The sequence below is a fragment of the Saimiri boliviensis genome, chromosome 9 (genome assembly GCF_048565385.1).
Source record: "Saimiri boliviensis isolate mSaiBol1 chromosome 9, mSaiBol1.pri, whole genome shotgun sequence".
In the NCBI taxonomy this organism is placed as follows: domain Eukaryota; kingdom Metazoa; phylum Chordata; class Mammalia; order Primates; family Cebidae; genus Saimiri; species Saimiri boliviensis.
The window spans coordinates 49,120,277-49,139,780 of NC_133457.1; the positions used below are offsets into that span (position 1 = coordinate 49,120,277).

Sequence of the window (19,504 nt, forward strand, 5' to 3'; positions counted from 1 at the left end):
TCATAAAAATTTCAGCATTTGAGCACAGGACAAAATGAATACTTTACCAAGAACTGCCGACACATTTCAGACAGAAGCCAAAACATGCAGCGAAAAGGGAAAAGGCACTAACAGAAATTGAGGAGAGAAGTGTAATTTATAGCTCCATAATTTATTTATATTGTAATTATGGTTGGATTCTTAAAACTATTAGCAATCATCACTAAACATTCAGTTAGGTACACAAGGCAATATAAATATATTTACTTGTATCCTAGCATGTAAACTCCTAACTACAAAAATGTCACCTGATGAAGACTTTACATATACCTAATTTGTTTTATATCAATAAATGTAAAAACCATCTAATAATGAAAAGCACATTAATCATCAATTTTTCAATACAAACTTATAATTCAATATTAAGCCTCTAGGTTTCAGAAGGTTTTTTGTTTTTTAATATCATACATTCATACCTGCCATTGCAGCTGAAATCATGTGTACTTGGGTAGAATCAGGATCAAATACATCATTCAACTTTTCCTTGCAGTTTGAATAAGCAGCAAAGTATATTGCTCTAAAATAGAGATTTTAGATTTATCAATAAGCATGTTCTTCATGCATAAGATTTAAATATAAATTGAACTTCATAATTTTAGAATGGAGAAATTTAAAAATCATAAACAAAGTCTTAGCCATATTCTCATGTAACATTAGATTTACACTTTTCATAAATACCCTGAAGTACTTTTTGTATTGACTTATTAAAATAAGACAGCATCAAATATAAAGTTCCTATCATTCATCCACAAACAGAACCCCATCCAATATTCTGATAGCCACTTAACTCACTGAAACTTGTTATCCAAGAAGATAAAACAAAAAAAGGAAAATTTTTTTAAAAAGAAAATAAAAATAACTAATTTAAACAAAATTTAAGATTACAATGTTTAGAAACTAAAATGAGTGAATAAGGCTGTACAGCTGGTGCAATGCTAAGGCTAAATACAGTTACTGGAGATAAGTAGATATGGTATGAGCATTTAACATATGATTTTTTGATGGGGAGAAGAAGGTAAAGCAGATCCAATTGATTAAAGTATATGCTCAACAACTTTAACATACTGTGGTATATTCTAATTCATTCTACCCATGCAGTAATTCACATTATCTTTAAAGAGACAAAACAAAAAAAGAAATCAGACCCATCTGGTGTCAGCCTATGTTTTCCAATGTCTGTAAACACGGAATGAAATTAAATTATTTCCCTCATTGTTAACTTATTGATTACGATTTTATGCATCCCCACCACCTCCTCTATGTTAACTTCTCACACTTTGAATTATTTGCTTGCTATATAAAATACCATGTTATTTCCCCAACAATCCTGATTACTCATCCAATAAGAAACAGAGTAGACAAGTACAAATGAGGAGAATTTCACTGTTGTACTTTTATTGCGCTTAAGAAAAAAGGAAAATTGATATAACTTAAAATCAAACATTCTACTTTATGAGAGAGAAAAACATAAATTACACTTGGTACCAAACTGGGAAGAGGAATAAACAATGAATGCATTTCCAGAAATCAGTAAGAAAAAAAGAAATCCTAATGAGAAGGTGGCCATGAAATATATATATATAGGCAATTCACAGGAGATTTATACAAATGACAAATTGTAAGAAACAAAGTATGATTCTACCAAAATTAAATAAATACATATTAAAATAGTGAAAAAAATCCCTTTCAGTCCATTTGGTAAGTATTAAAAAAAGATGGACAGTAGCCAGCATTGGTAAGGATGTGGATAAAGAATAAAAATCTAGTATGCCTTTTTACAGTAAGGTAATTTTTATTAGTCTTAAATATGCATATGCCTTTTTATCTAGAAATACTAATTTCAGGTAATGAGCCTAAGAAAATATATTTCCTAAAGTGTTTAAAGGTTGAGGTATGTTATTGAACCATTTTTTATACAGTGAAAATCTAAAAAACCTAAATGTACGTTAATAAGGAAATGTTTATTAATGATGGAATACTATACAATTAAAAAACACATATTATCATGGAAAAACCTCAAGTTAAATTAGGTTAAACATTTAGTATGATTGAGTCTATGCAAGGTATAATAAATAGCATACACATTTTTATGTATATGATAACCCAGAAAAATTACTGGAAGAATATACATGAACTGTCTATTAATGGTGGTTATCTATGAGAAGTGTGTGTGTTTGGGAAGGTACACAGGGTGAGAGGTGATGTGTTTAGGGTAGAAACTTTATGCTATACATTTTTTTTTTTTAAACAAGACATAGAGTCTTCCTTTGTTGCTCAGGCTGGTTTTGAATTCCTGGTCTCACATGATCCTCCCACCTCAGCCTCCCAAAAAGATGGTATTATGTGCATGAGCCACTGCATTTGGTGTTTTTATTCTTTTAAGTTTTTTTTTATAATTAGGATGCAATTTTGGATATTTTCTTAGAGAAGAGAATCCATAAAAAGTTGAAACCTAATAAATACCGAGACATGGATCTGGCACAAGGTTTGGATATAGAAAGCATTTTCACTCTAAATATGAGTGTTCTATCATGGAAGAGGTTAACAATCTACGATGTAACAGTGTCAGAGAAAAATGACAGTGATGTTTTCATGTCCTTTTGGCTTCCTTCACAGGGAATGGAACCATTCTGTCTGTTTGGTTTGTCCCATAAGCCAAAAAATGACAGTTTTAAGAGTTCCAGATCTTTCCCTTTCTTACTGCTAGTTCCTTTGGTTCCTTTATTAGTTCCTCTGCTTATTCTCTGTCTTTTGACTTTGTATAAAAACTGCTTCTCAATGATCTTACTATGAGGTCCTTTGTGCCTACACATGGTGCCATGCCCATCCTTTTAGATGGTTACTGATACCTGTTTGTTACACCACAGGTCTTTATACTTAGCACCCTGACATCTCTTCAACATCTTCCTTGATTAGCTACCTTTTTATTATGGTAAAGGCCACGTGCATCACATATTGCCCTTCAATGATACACAAATTCTCATGTTTTCAGACTTTTTGTCCCTTTCTTCAAGCCTCTTCTAAGCCCTGACATCTTTCCTAGTCCTTTAGTTCCACTTTTCCATTTTGTTTCTTTGAAGTTTAATTTCTATATGGAAAGTGAGAAAGGAGCACTAACTTCAGGCAGAGCACAGAGCAGGATAGCTATGAAAAGTAGAAAAATTTGAGATACCCTAAATGCCTTTTGGCCCAAGGAAAATACTTGTTTAAAAGAATGCTTATTTTTCTTAGAGACAAAATTTTTCGAGATGCAAAAGCTGGTTTAGTTAAATGCACAAATCTACCAAACACTTATCTCAAAATAAGGCTTAGCCCTGTGTAGATTTCCAATTCTGCACCCCCAAATTCTTCTAACTCCTACGGTCAGATGAGAGTATTGCTTATACTGTCATTTCCCCAGAAGACTCAATATAGTACCACCAGCTACAAGGGTGTTTCCAGATTTAGCTTGCAAATATTACTAATTTTGTATCTATGCAATATAAAGATATATAATATCTTCATTATTGTGATTACAACATCTCCCCCAAAAATCTCAGGTTCACCTATAGAATTTGAACATTTAAAATGCTTATCTATAAATACAGTTTTCCTTAAACTTCTAGCTATAATATACCATACTTCTTTATTCTCCCCCAGTTAAAAGACCATCAATAATTTAATGCAAATACTATACCTTCTCCCTTACATTATGAAACACAGCCTTTGTATTACTATTGTTAATTTCTAACAGTATTGAAATACTGTTATCTTCAAAATATCCAGTACCATTTCCTATCACCAAACATTATTATATAAATTTGTTCTGGGTAGCATCTGAAATTCTTAAAAAGAAAATTAAGTATTTTAACATCCCATAAACACTGAAAACCACATTTATAAATTTAACTGTATATGATTAAATCCAGGTATGCTGAAACAAAAGAGACTGCCATAATCTGCTTAACACTTTTGGTTTTTTTACCTGGAAGGAGCTACCCCCACTAAATTGGGGCCTAATCCTCTAAACAAGGAACGAGGCCCTTCTTTTTCCAAGATCACCCTGAAAGAGAAAAAAATTGTATTAGAAATACCCTTCAAAGTTTGGTAATTTATTTACTTTGTATGAATAAAGTTAGAGTCTAAATCCGGTATTTTGTATTATAATGTTATGTTTCTCTGGTGAGTTTTCCTTATTTATTAAAAATTTGTGGCCAGGTGCAGTGTAATTCCAGCACTTTGGGAGGCTGAGGCGGGCAGATTCCTTGAGGTTAGGAGTTCAAGACCAGCCTGGCCAACATGGTGAAACCTCATTATTAATAAAAATACAGAAATTAGCTGGGCATTGTGACGCATGCCTGTAATCGCTATTCAGGAGGCTGAGGTAGAAGAATCGTTTGAACTCAGAAGGCAGAGGTTGCAATGAGCCGAGATCACACCATTGCACTCCAGCCTGGGTGACAAAGGGAAACTGTGCCTCAAAAGAAAAGAAAAGAAAAGAAAAGAAAACAAAACAAAACACCACATTTTTTTTTATGACAACATAAATTGTTTAATATTGATAATAGATTTACTAGTAATGATTTTTTTTAAAGTCTGTTTGGATTCTTTCCTGAAAAGATTAAGACACAATAATAAAGACTTCTACATTATTTTCATATGATCATGCTACTCTTATCTTTGAGTTCCTTAATTTTACTATCTTTACCAGCAAGTTGAAAGCTTAATAACTACACATCAGTTAGAAATGTAGTTCCTTCCTGGTTTTAAAGTCTTTTACTCAATATTGGACAATACTCCTTAGTACTGCAGTATTACCTCATCCCCATTCCACTGAAATGCTGTAGCAGAATCTATTACCCTAATGTCCCTTAGGGTACTAGAATGGTTGGCCTGGTATTTCTCCTGCCACTCAGTTAACACCTGCTATACAAGTACTTAACTGTATATATAATTAGCTGTTTTTAACTAGAAAAAGTAAGTAGATAAAAAAAAGAAAGTGAGGCCCCTGACATTGAGAAATTTGCTGTTCGGTTTTGGTAAAAAGAATTATAACGAAACAACTAAATTAACAGACCATATTAACAAGCAAATACTATACAACCTAGATACAAATATGCCCAGCAGAGAAAGGAACAGAGAGCCTTGTCTAAGTCACAGAAGGTTTTCCTGGAGTAATTTATGAAATAAAGTTTTGGCAATGAGAAGGAACGGAAAGTGAAGAGTAGGTATTTCAATTCAGAGTTAATAGACTAGGCCAGGTAGTTCTCAAACATTTATCTGCTTAAGAGTGATCTAGAAGTTGGGCCTAATGGTTAATTTAAGGCCTGAACTGAGTGGCCAGACTTCTCAGGTATGAAGCCAAATGTTGGTAATTGATAACTCTATAAGACAATGAAATAACTTTTCTCTCATAGTTTTATCAGCAGTAAATGAAAAACAACAGTACCCCCTTACTGGTTATCATGAGGATTAAGTAAATTAATATATAAAGAGCTTAAAAGAGGGCCTGAAAGCTGAGGAATTAAAACACAGCCCAAAAGGAATACTAAACTTCCTGTGAAAAGAAGGCAAAACCACTGAAAAAGAGAATTTATAAGTATATTACAGAGGTCAAAAGAAGAATTTTAAAGAGAGGCAATCAGTGGTAGTAAATATCAAAATCATAACATTAAAATCCTTTTACTATTATAAATTAGATACAAGTATTTATCTGTAACTATGGCTTTTTCTTTTTTTTTTTTTTTGAAGTCTCATCGTATCGCAAAGGCTGGAGTGCGGTGGCGCGAACTCCGCTCACTGCAACCTCTGCTCCTAGGTTTAAGTGATTCTCCTGCCTCAGCCTCCTGAGTAGCTGGAATTACAGGTGTGTACCACCATGCCTGACTAATTTTGTATTTTTAGTAGAGACGGGGTTTCACCACGTTGGCCAGGTTGGTCTCAAGGTGATCCACTTGCTTCAGCCTCCCAAAGGGCTGGAATCACCACCCAGCATAAGCCACTGCATCCGGCCTAACTATGACATTTCAATCCGAAACTGTTATCAGTTTTATTCTACCTATTCATACCTATTCATGTAGTTATGTAAACAAATTTTAAAAAAGAAAAGGCTGATGAAATCTTTTAGTAACGAAGGTAAATACACAGAGTGAGTTTATTTGTTACTACAAAATAAACACTACTGAACTAAGTTCAAACAGTGAGCTGATAAGGCACACACACAGGCATTCAGTTATTTACAAGTATAAACATGCAAAACCTGATTTTAATAGTTTTGAAATTTCAAATCCAATTGCAACATAACAAAGTATGGGAAAATGTAAAAACAAATCTTTTTCAAACCATCAGGAAATGTTACACAAATCCTGAATAGCATTAGAACTCCTGCTGTAAGTCTCAGTTGTATTTAGGTTACACAAAAATCACAGATTATCATTAATTGAATATACTTACTTGTCAGAGTACTTGGAACATTAAAAACATACACAAAAGGAGTTAGCATTAAACATTATGACATTTCCAAAGTAAATGAATAATCCAAAATAAAATACTTATAATAGCCTTAGAAAAAATTTCGCTGGATAAATGTAAAAATATTCTAAAAACAGGCTGGGTGAGGTGGCTTACACTTGTAATCCTAGTATTTTGGGAGGCCAAGGCAGGCGGATCACCTGAGGTTGGGAGTTCAAAACCAGCCTGACCAATATGGGTGAAACTCTGTCTCTATTAAAAATACAAAAAAGAAATATTCTAAATACAAATAACTCGGAAATAAAATTACATTTTATATTATCTAACTGTTCTCCATTAGGGATTATCATTCCTTATGAGTGTAATTCAGAGTAATTTCTGTAATTAGGTTTATAAAGAACCTTTTTAAATGTGGCAGAATATAAGTAAACAAACATCTAGAAATCACTTAGGCAAACAAACTGACAAAGACTCATGAATACTATGCTCTCACTTCAGGCAATGAAGAGGTCCAGGAGACACTACTCGGTTGACACTGGCTCCAGCCATGGTGTTCAGCTGAACTTCAGAAATATAAAGTGTCACAGAAGATGACTGCAGTCGTGTTTTTACAACTTCCAGTGGACATGTCAGAATAGCTCCCACTGTACCACCACATCTAAAAATAAAAAAAAAAAGGACGAAGCTTATCTACTTAATTCTTAAGTTAGTACATATATGCCCAGAACTGTAATTGACATGGATATTTGGAGCTTTGCCAACATACTAAAATTTATAATTTTTAATGTTAAATGACTAAACAAATTTTTAGGAGTTTTCACTATTTGATTACATACAACACCTTCAGTAACTAAAATGAACACAGCTTAGTAACTATCTGGCAAGAATAATTGCTGACGTCTTCAATTGATAGGTGCTGTTACTAGGTACCAAAGGCTTTTATTTTTTGGCATTAAAAAAATTATCCCCTTCATGAAGCAGATGTTTTTATGATATTCTAGGAAAGGCAAAATGAGAGGAAAAGAAATGAGATCAGTGGTTTCCAAAGGGTAGGAGAGAGGAAAGAAAGTGACTGCAAGGGGCATGGGGGAATTCTTTGAATAATGAAAAATGTTCAATATCTTTTTTTTTTTTTTTTTTTTTTGAGATAGAGTCTTGCTCTGTCATCAAGGCTGGAGTGCAGTAGCATCAGCATGGCTCACTGTAGCCTTGAACTCCTGGGTTCAAGCAGTCTTCTTGCTTCAGCCTCCCTAGTAGCTGGAGTTACGAGCACACACCAACATGCCCTGCTAATTTTTAAATTTTTTGTTGAGACAGGGTCTTGTTATGTTGCACAAGCTGGTCTTCAACACCTAACCTCAAGCAATCCTCCCACTTCAGCCTTCCAAAGTGCTGGGATTACAGGCATGAACCACTGGGCCCAGTCAATATCCTGACTATAGTAGTGCTTAAAGGACTTTATAAATCTGCCAAAAGTCAATCAACTGTATATATTTAATAAAGGGTAGATTTTACTGTATATAAATGATACCTTGACAAATCTGACTTGAAAAATATGTGAAAACTAGTAGGAATTCTTAATATATGTACTACCTGGGGCTGAATATATTTATGTGAAACACTCAATCATAAATAAGCTAATTATTTCAAAAAATTCCACCGACAGCTCTAAACAGGCAGTTAAAAAAATTTAACCTCCAAAATGAAAATGTCAAAACCACAATTAGATGGTCAGATTTCGAAAATCTGAAACAAAATTAAGTACAACTTAAAGAGACCTCAATACTTAAGGAAAAGTTATTTTCAAACAGCCATAAAATAGACTTAAAACCTAATTACATGTAAAATCACAAGGAGAATCTTAAATAGAAGCCATAAATTTACTTATGATAAAAGTTGAGGGCTAAGTGGTCAAAGACATGAGTCATCATCACACAGTATACTTGGAGTATATGCAATGCAGAACTCAGAAGAACCTGTGGGTTGGTTCATACAATATTCACACTACAACAGTGATCTATTTATGGCAAACCATAATAATTTCAATTTGGCTTTGCCTGATTTCTTTTTAACTGTCTAGTGTATTTACTTTGTAATTTATTGAACATAAAACCCAATAGGCCCAAAATCTATAATAAACATGTACATGTTTTGATTTTATATTCTGTAAAACCTAAGAGTATGCTTAAATATGAATTACTTCTAAAAAATATATCCAATGAACATGAATTACTTCTATAATAAAGAGGAAGAAAGGCATGCAGAGGGAAATACCAAAAAGCAGCAGAGTTTTGCCCTGCAGAATCGCTGTGAGGCCTAATGACTAAGGGCAAAGAACTGAAAACAGTAGGACTGGCTGCTATCACAGGCTGTATGGCAAAGGTAGGATGCCCAGTGTCTATGCCTTTTACACACACACACACACACACACACACGCACAGAGATATATGCTGGATAAAACTGTATCCCTGGTCAGAAAGCTAATTCTTTGAAGTACACAAACTCAACATTTCTGAGCTCAGGTTTAGCAGGAACAAAGGATGCAAAAACAAATCACACCAAAATGCACTACTGCAATCTTTCAAGGACTTCAGCAACTTCCAGAACGAAAAAACGTCACATAACAGAGAAAAAGTGACCAGATTAGCATCAGACTTCTTGACAACTACAGATTATTTACCCTAAAATTCTACACCAAACCGAACTATACATCTGGGAAAAAGCAGCATTTAAGAAATTGCCTACTGTATACCCTTTTCTTACATAGCTAACTAAAAGATGTATTCCATGAATTAATTAAGAGAGTAAACTAAAAGAAGATGGCAGGAAAGTGGGGGAGGGAATCAAATGTAGGAACAGACTAACCCAAGAAAGAGAAAGAAGCTCTAAGATGATAGCCAAATGTCAGACCTGGAAAAAAACAAAACAAAACAATCAAGATAGGATTAGGATGACAGAATTCAGTGGGACAAAAATCTTCAGGAAAAATGAAAACAAATGTTCGAGTACTCACATGACTAAGCAAAAGTTTTTAAATGGAGGCAATTAACAACTTCAGGGGCAGCATGGGGTGGGGAGTAATGAAGTTATTCAAGAAAGAAAAGGTCAACATAATAGACAATTTAGCTCTGCAGTGAACAATATTTGTATTGTCACAATAAGGTAAGCATTAACTATTGATTTAACAAAAACTGCATCAAATTATATATTGACAGGATGTAAAGAAAGGGGAAACATAGAGTGGTACAATATAACTAAATCCTCATCTACCAGAACGGAAAGATGATGTACAATACATTAACTTGAAAACCAAGAAAAAGCAATAGGCAAAAAATGGTGGAGTGGAAGCAGGTACTCATTACTGGTCTTACTTACTTCCCTCTGATCAGTGATGTGAATGACATCAGTTGCAAGGTGTGGCCAATATAATTTGCTATTAATAACACAGTTCAAGGATGGTTGCTTTACTAGGCTTAAAAAGTTACAAATCAAAGTTATTTCTATAAAACAGTCACTCATTTGTTCTATATGCTTTCTTGATTAGCAAAGAATTCCAAAGAGAGAATAGTCACTGTAGTAGAAGGGCGTAAGTTCATTACTCCGAACACCAAAAATCCAGAAAGGAGAGTTTCTTGGTTATGAATCTAGTAACATTGTTAAATGTCACTATACTCCTAGTATATCCAGATTAGAAATAACTACATGTTCTTTATGTTCGTAGTGAACTACCTGGATTAATGCTCATTTAAAGTTTTATAGGTAAACGTCTTATATCTTAAAGATATGAGAAGGCCAAGATGGCTTGGTGAGTCAAATAATCATATAGCTATGTACTGATTTTATAAAATATTTAAAATTGTTTAACATGGTTATCACTAAAGAATTTTCACTAAGTGAATATGAATAGCAAGCATATGAATTTCAGCCTTCATACCCAGTCATCAATCCCTAGGACAGATACACAGACATAAAACTCCATCAACTGGATAGTCCTAAGCTGCGGAGCCACTAGATCAGGCTCCCCGGCTTTAAAAGGACTTTTACTAGCTATAGTTGGGAAAAATCCAAGGCACTTCTGGATACTGCTCAGGAAAGGGTGTGTCATGGAAAAGAACTAGGATACCAGGACATGACTTTTAATTATATGTCCTCAATATTAACCTCTTGAGCATGCATGGATCATAGACAGACAAACAAAATATTTTCAGATAAGGTCCACCATGCTTGTATGTGCATATTATTTAAAAAGGTACTTTAGAATTCATTTTGTTAACGTTAAGCAGTGTTTTATAAAGCAAGATGACTAGGTTAAAATATTTTATTTTTCTGCTTGCCGCGATCCACTTAGGGCATTAGTCAAATTAAGAAATATCAATCACTAAAGATGAAGTTTCTTTAAAATATCAGCCAAACATAAGGAGTTTTTCAATCTTAAAACGTGTTGATTGGGCCAGGCGCGGTGGCTTACACCTGTAATCCCAGCACTTTGGGAGGCCGAGGTGGGTGGATCACCTGTGGTCAGGAGGTCTGGTCAACATGGTGAAACTGCATCTCTACTAAAAATACAAAAAATTAGGTGGGCATAGTGGTGGCCGCCTGTAATCCCAGCTACTCAGGAGGCTGAGGCAGGAGAACTGCTTGAACCTGGGAGGCAGAGGTTGCAGTTAGCCAAGATCATACCACTGAACTCCAGCCTGGGCAACAAGGGCAAAACTCCGTCTCAAAACAAAACAAAAAATACCATGTAGACTGTCCCTGAAATTCTAGGCAAATCATTAAGGAAGTCTTACTCAAAATTGTTTCTCTGATAGTACATTTGTGTAAGTATTTTCTCTGAAGCTTTAGTGTTTAGACAAGAAACAATGTAAGAAACAATACAAGTTTGTGAAATGATGATGGACATCTATATACCTGAAAGACTAACTTATGAAAAGTCAGCTATGCGTGGTTGGGAATAAAACAGCTTTTTGTAAGTACAGGAAGTGTTTCTGATGCAGGAAAAAATTAACAGGTTATTCTTATTTTGAATGATAAGGCAAAATCAAGACTAGTAATTCTGAAAATTTTAGCCAACTTATATAAACGTGGAAGCATGGAAACAAGCCGCCCAAGATGCAGTTGTATATGCTTTGCTTTTAGAGTCTTTTTTGTTTTTTGTAAAGCTATGTACAATGTAACCGAGACTGGTTTAAAAAAAAAATAAAAATAAAAAAAACAGAAACAAAACTCTCTGTACAAACAGGTCTTGAAAAAAAGACCAAGGCCTTTGCTGGGGGCCCCAAAGTGCTTACTATTTTAAGGAAAAATAGTAAGATAGCAGACTGAGGAATAATAATAAAAAAAATCCACTATAGGAACAAAATAGGCTCAAGGAATGCGGTAGATTTACTACAAAAGTAAATTTCCCCTATCAAATTTCCCCGTTTCTTTGCTACCCTTTATAGCAAACCTTAAAACTGTCTATTTGTTGTCTTTAATTTCTCTCCTACTCCAATCAGACTTTTACTCCCTGACTATGGAAATTACTAATCAAAGTGACCAAACGTCCTCAATTAAATTCAGTGGTTAACAGCTTTCAGACATCTTAAATGACAGTAACATTTGACAGTTGATCACTTACTCCTTTCTAGACATTGTATATTTGCTTCATTTGGATTTCAGGATACCATGTATTTTCTTGGTCACCATGAAGTCTACCTGGCTGGTTCCTCCTCTTCTCCTGATCTCTTTTTTTTTTTTTTTTTGAGACGTTGTTTCGCTCTGGTTACCCAGGCTGGAGTGCAATGGCGCAATCTCTGCTCACCGCAACCTCCGCCTCCTGGGTTCAGGCAATTCTCCTGCCTCAGCCTCCTGAGTAGCTGGGATTACAGGCACGCGCCACCACGCCCAGCTAATGTTTTGTATTTTTAGTAGAGGCGGGGTTTCACCATGTTGACCAGGATGGTCTCCATCTCTTGACCTCGTGATCCACCCGCCTCGGCCTCCCAAAGTGCTGGGATTATAGGCTTGAGCCACCGCGCCTGGCCTCCTGATCTCTTTTATTGAAGTCCCCAGATGGTAGTTCGTGGTCTTTTCTTCTTTTCTATATTCACCCCCTTAGTGATCTCAACTAGGCTCATGGCACCGCATATATTCCAAAGACTACTAAATGTATATTTCTAGTCCAGTCCTCTTTCCTGGACTCCAGACTAGTCCATCCAATCACTTAAACTATCAGCTTCTTGACCTCTCTACTTCTCAAATTTACCACGTCTAAAAGGGAACTTCTGATCTCCCCTTGAGCCAACTATGTTCCATCTGTAACCTTGCCTATCTCAGTTGACAGCAATTTCACCCTTCTAGGTGCCCAAACTAAAAACCCTGGAGTTTTTCTTGACTCTTCTTTTTTTTACACTCTGCAATCAGTATGTCAAAAATCTTATTATCTTCCTATTTCAAAGTCTAACCACGATTCACCCACTTCTCACAATGTCTATTGCTTCCAACCTAGTGTGAATCACCATTATCCATCAAGTGGATTATTGAAACAGCCAAATCAACTCCCCACTTCTGCCCCTGTCCCATGCATAGTCTAACAGAGACCAAATGGCCTTTAAAAATTCTACGATGACTCCTCCCATTTCAACAGAAAAGGTCAAAGTCCATTAAAGGCCTAAAAAGGCTCTATCATTCTGGTCATACCTGCCTCATTATCTCACTGTTACTGGGGCTAGTTCCTTCTGTATAACTAATTCCCTTCCTTCCAAGTCTTTGCTCAAATGTCTTCCCAGTAAGATTCATCATCATTCTATTTAGCACTAGAGAGCCCTCTCACCACAGCACTTTAAGGTGCACCACTTTTTTTTCCCCCATAGCACCTAACATTTACTAGTGAATGTACTAGTAAAGAGTACTTCACTAGAAAGTGAAAAGTAATGGTAACACTTACTAGACAAGTCAGTCCCTTTTTAGATAATTGTCGATATTCTTCAATACTGTATTAAAACTGGACAAGTGGTAGGTTCTTAAAGGTTAGTTGCAATGTAGAATCTGAACTATACCAGTAGACTTTTTGTACTGTTATATTAAGATCCACTGGTCTATTTTAAAATCTGAATGACTCGTTTACCCATGACTGACTCTATGACATCATATATATGTATATATACACACACACACACACACACACACACACACACACATATATATATGTCATTTGAAAAATACTGGTTCACTGGGTTTGCAGGTCTTCCAATACATTTTATTACACAGTATTAAGAAACTTACATTTACTTACTATCACCATCTCATTAGAAACATCCTTAGTTATTGGAAGGCTGTCATTGTGGGGGAGAGGGGTCAATTAAAAAATTATAATTTCAGTTTGAAAACTCGAATTTTATCATTGGTAACAAATGCTATCAGTGGTTTTCCTTTACAAGGCTTACTTCCTTCAGTTTTTGAGAACATGCCTGCTAAATACAGAAGTCTGAGTAGTCAATTAATTGTTCTTTTAAGTAAGAATGGGTCTCCATGAAAAAGAGAAGCTAGCGCAGCCTGAAATTTAAACAGTGCAGAACCACAGTTCAGCATGCAGAATTACTTTATGCCTATTTCCCATTTTGTCACACAGAATATTAAATAGCGTATTCAAAGCTTGTAATTTAATTAAATTAGTAAGTTTTACTCCTTCAAGAACATTCTTTAAGTTAAACTGGACTTTTTCGTTTTTTTTAATTGCAAGTACCTAAAGGTGAAATGACTACAGTCTGGTGCCACTGCCTTGATGCATGCTAAGGCATCAGCAATTTTATCCATCATTGCTTGTGCACCATCAGGATAAATGTCAACATATTTGTGCAAATAATGTCTTAGTATTTTTATGAAAATAGTTTTAAACTCTCCGATCACAAGAACGGTCTCAAGAACTCCCAAGAGTTCCTGACCCCAAATGCTGTGCTACACTGATCCATTTACGGAAAAATGGTAGCTGCTATGCGACACTTATCTACTCACAGAAAAAAGGTTTCTTTGAGAATATTCTCCAACAGGGTAAGAAACTTCCCTTAGTTTTGCAATCTATTAGTAAGAATGACAGAATGCATTTTTAGAAGGAAAAAAGGGGGAAGATGGTGTCTGAATCTTTGTCTCCTCCAGAATTCGTAAGATGAAATCCTACACACATCCCAAGGTGAGTAGACACTTTGGAGGTGATTGGGTCATGAGACTATAGCCCTGACATTTGGGATTAGTATCCTTGTAAGATACCAGAGATCTTAGCTAGCCTCTTCTACTACATGAGGACACAGCAAGAGAGTGTCTTCTATGAGGAAGTATACCATCAACAGACAAAGAACCTGTTAGTACCTTAAGTTTGAACTTTGCAGCCTTCAGGACTGTTAGAAATGTTTGCTATTATAAGCCACCAGTTTTTGGTATTTTGTAATAGCATCTTAAACAGAGCAAGACAGAGGAAAAAGAGAGGTAGTAAAAATTAAGGAAATGGGACTAATAAAAATATGGACACTGAGAAATGGACATAAACCACATGAATTATACTTTTAAGTATTCTACTTCTGTCTCGATCTTCAATAAAACAGGTGAAATAATTTAACAAATACCATTCACTATACCAAAATGGGTGCTTCTTACTGAATAAATGAGTGAGCAAATGAATGAGCTCTAGAATATAAAGTAGGCAGTTCTTACATAATCTCTGATTTTACTTAGTACATATATTATCTCACTGTAATAGAGGCTACAAAGAAGAAACTTCATCCACTTAAAAGTCTGAAGGCATATAGCTCCTATTTGAGAAAATCACTCCCTCCAATAGAAAAAAATGAGCTGCCTCTGTAGATATATGCAGCTGATACAACTAGATAATGTACAATTCTATCAAAGTATTTATTTAAAATACATTTCATATTGCTTTCATCTCTATATACAGACATACAGTATTAGAGGTACAGCTAAAATTAAATCATATATACTTTTTTTTTTTTACAGGTTACCGTGATATACTTCCGTAACTCAATTAACCTAACCCCTGACCTTACAAACTCTGAATATTAACTCTGGCAAAAGCAGAATGGGATCAAAGGGTGTCTTAAACAAAGCACGAGATATGCATGTGAGTATTTAACCCAGAACCAAGGTCCAGTGCCAGTGTTTCAAATGTTGCGGCTTTAACAATACGGCCATTAGAAATCTGGGATTCTGATAAACATATTTGAATATTACAATTTTACTTATCAGAAAAACAACTCAAAGGCTCCATATTCTGAAAACCCTTGCCTAAGATTAAATACCATTGTGAAATGTTACTCTTGGTTCTTTTAAAATATAATGGACTTTCTTTATAAAGGTGTGTTTTACCGAACTCACTTATGTAACCACATATAAAAATAAAATCGAGGTGCAAGGCAAGAGAAATTACATGGCTGAGCACCTCTCTTGTATCAGATCCTACATACCAATCTCATTTAATATCCTAAATAAACTACATATGCTAAACTGGGGAGAAGGCGGGGGATGAAACACCTAATCTACGTGTTTACATGCTACAAAAACCTCCCATTCCTGTTCTTAAAGAAAAAGCTAACCAGAAAACCTCTATTTACAGGTTTTTATAACAATATGACGATCCTAATCCAAAGTGGGAAATTGGTGCAATCAAGCTAACATTTCAAATATAAGTATGCCCCATTTTTAACAAAAATTGATACATGAAAACTCAATGCAAGGTAATCATGTTAGGAGCTAGAGATGGGCTTTAGAGATGGGCTTTAATTTTATAGATGAAACAATCAAAATAAAAGTGTCCATTTCTCATCCAAATTACAATAGTGTTAGACAACATCTGTGGTCTCCTCGCTTCAGGTGATACTGATCTAATTACAATTATTTGCATGGCATCTTTACTTTTCAAGAGCATCTACACAACTACGAAATTAAAAAAAAAAAAAAAAAAAAAAGATTTAACTTGCCTGATTACTGGCAGTAAACACGGCAGAAATATGGAAAGCAAACTGCCTAAACTGGGTCTCACAGATTAATAGAAAGATACTGCTTTTATGCCGTAACAGTGGCTGGCCCATAACTGGTGTGCAAGAATGTCTGGTGAATGACAGTGTGCCAATCTAAAAAAAGTATTGCCATCATTGGCTCAAAAGAGTTCCTATGTGCAACTCAAAGCAAGAAGTCGTGAATAGAACTGCGTATATATTTCATATTCTTAAAAGTGATCAATCTAAAAACTGCAGGATTTAAGAAGATGCTGGGAACAGTCTCAGTATAATTCACCGAAGCCATTTTTGATAAGAAAACTCTTTATAATCTTCCAAATAAGCAATTCTTAAAATTGCTATAATTCTCCAAATAATTTAGAAGAAACAAATCTAAACACGAGGCTAAATTGGCAGCTCTAGTACTCACGCGGGCAATCAGGGAACCAAGACTTTAGGCTTAGTCCTAATCTTGCACACACATAGTAACTATTAACACTATCGTCAAAAAATTTGACCTCTCCACTCCTACTTTCTCCTAAGCAGGAGAAAAGCAACGGTATGCAAGAGGGGTGGTTTTCTCGAAAGGAATCTGACCCCAAAGTCACTGCAAAGCTTTGCACCCCATTCACCACCTGGAAAAGCTCAGGCAAGAAATTTTTCAAAGGCTAGAAACACCGTACAGCAATCACCTGGGGAATACCAAAGCCTTCACCGCTAGAGCCCGTAGCCCCGTTACCACCCACCCTGCAGAGCCGAGCCCGGAAATGAGCGGCCGCGGTCCGAGGTGGGGCGTGAGTGACGTGCGGAGGCCGCTGCGCGCACGGCACGGAGCGAAGGCTGAAGAGGCCCCGGCGCCCATTTTGTCCTCGGTCTCCGCACTTTCCGCCCCATTCCCTTTGGGCCGTGCAACCTACACGAACTCGGAACCAGGCTCCTCAAAGCGACCCTGCATCCCCGACATCCGCTAGACTGCGACACGCGGCCGGGTCCAGCGGCGGCCCGGGGATCAAGCATCGACCCCAGCCCTGCCCGCGTCTACTCGGCCGCGTGGATTCCGCCCCCGCCACACCCGGACCCGCGGGCCCAAAGCCTCACTCCCGGCCGGGGTTTCATGCCTCAACCCTCCTCGCCCAGGCCTCACTGTCTCGCCCTCGAGCCCGGGCCTCACCTACTCGCTTCCCAGAATCGGAACTCCCCTCGCTACCACGGGCTGGGCTGCTCCCCGCCCAGGCCGCACCCCACCGGCCCCCTATCCCCAGCATGGAGCCCCCTACTCCCTCTCGCCCGCGTCTCGGGTCCCAACACCGTCAGCCCCAGTGCGCACGCCCAGCCTGGACCGTACCCCCCGGCAAACAGATGCACCAGCGTGTCCCTCTGGCTCATTCTCTCTCCCGCATGTCCTCCGGGCGCTGAGGCGGGACGCGGATCTGGCCGCCCGCTACAGCCGGCGGCTTTGGTCCTGGACTGGAGACGCACAGCGCCCCGGGGACTGCGAGGAGAGCCGGCCGAGACGCGGCTGCCGAGAGCAACCGGCGCAGCTCTCCCCGCGGCGCTCCAGCCACGCCGCCGCCGGCCTCAGCTCGGTGCCCTAGAGCTGCGCGACGCAACGCGGCGTAGGGTGGGCGGGGTTCGAGGGGCTGGAATGACTATTTGGTGGCTCCCGACATAAACAGAGGTTACCATTGGTCTGAGCGTCGTGACGTCACGCACTCCGCAGGGCTCTTTCACGTGATCCCTTTGGGGTTTTTCAATGAAAGGGGCCGCGAGGCGTGGCCAGAGCGCGTGCCGGGGGAGTGGTAGGTCACCCCGCCCTGGCACCTGAGACCAGGGCGACCCCCTGGCCGGAGCGGACTAGCCAGTCACTACTGCGCGCTCCTGAACAGGGGACGGGGCAGAACCGCCTTGGTTCCGGGTTCACAAGCGGAGTTACTTTGAAAAAACTGGATTTATGACCCAGCAATTCCCCTGGTGTCTTATCTCAGAGTAACACTCCCACAATGCATAAAAAGGCTTGTGCTTGGATACTCCTGTACAGGCTCACCAACAGTACAGAATTATGAACAATGCTTGCAGTTGAAGAAAATTGAACAGTGGGGGAATGAAGAAATAAAACATGGAACATTCCAACTACGGAAGATAATGCAATCGTGACAAGGGATGAGGTGAATCCATATGGCAAAAAAATCTCCTGAGGTGTAATAAGTAAAAAAGGCAAGTAGAATTAAAACACTTCGATTTATTTTTTAAAGAATAAAGTAAAAGTTCATGGAAAATGGAATTAAAAGATAAAATTTAAATATGTAAACTTTGTTGTGCAACATAAGCTCCATCAAGTTAAAGACACTTCAAGCGATGATACCAGCTATTTAGTCCACCTGTAAAGAATTGAGGGTTCTGGGACTTGAACCATAAAAATGCAGGCTTTTTAACATTATTAACTGAAGAAAAGTGGGTGCCATTTACAGATTTTTCAAGTTTAGGGAACAAAAATATGTCAGAAGGAGCCAGGTCAGGAATGTAAGATGGATACCTAATAATTTCCCATCAAAACTTCTGGAAAATTGCCCTTATTTACAGAGAGGAATGAGCCGGAACATTGTCCTGGTGGAGAAGGACTCTGCAGTGAAGATTTCCTGGGTGTTTTTCTGCTAAAGCTTTGGTTAACTTTCTCCCATAATAAATAGATGCTATTGTTGTGCCCTCCAGAAAGTCAACAGGCAAAATAACTTGAGCATTCCAAAAAGCTGCTGCTATGACTTCAGCTCTTGACCAGTCACTTTTGGTTTGACTGGACCACTTGCACCTCTTGGTAGCTACTGCTTTGATTGTGCTTTGTATTCAGGATCATACTGAGAAAGCTATGTTTGATATCCTGTTAAAATTCTTCGACGAAATGCTTCAACATCTTGAGCTGCTTGTTTACAATTTCCATTGAAAGCTCTGCTCTTATCTTCAGCTGAGCTAGGTGCAACAATTTTGCACCCATCACATGGAAAGTTTGCTTAACTTCAGTTTTTTAGTGAGAA

At 37.4% G+C, this 19,504-nt stretch overlaps 1 protein-coding gene across 2 annotated transcripts in view; it reads right to left on the minus strand.

Moving 5' to 3' along the window:
* The window catches only part of SLC25A36 (solute carrier family 25 member 36), a 34,595-nt gene extending 16,516 nt beyond the window's left edge, over positions 1–18,079 (minus strand). Inside the window, exons 1-4 of one of the 2 annotated variants that reach the window (XM_003942591.3) lie at positions 17,821–18,079; positions 6,983–7,147; positions 4,004–4,081; positions 456–556 (exon numbers count right to left, since the gene is read on the minus strand). In XM_003942591.3, coding sequence (XP_003942640.1) covers positions 456–556; positions 4,004–4,081; positions 6,983–7,147; positions 17,821–17,861 — 385 coding nt within the window. In that variant the 5' untranslated portion in view covers positions 17,862–18,079. Of the gene's footprint in view, positions 1–455; positions 557–4,003; positions 4,082–6,982; positions 7,148–9,354; positions 12,317–17,820 lie in introns of those variants that run through there. The other variant, XM_074405834.1, reaches the window with a different exon arrangement.
* Positions 18,080–19,504: the final 1,425 nt, after the last annotated feature.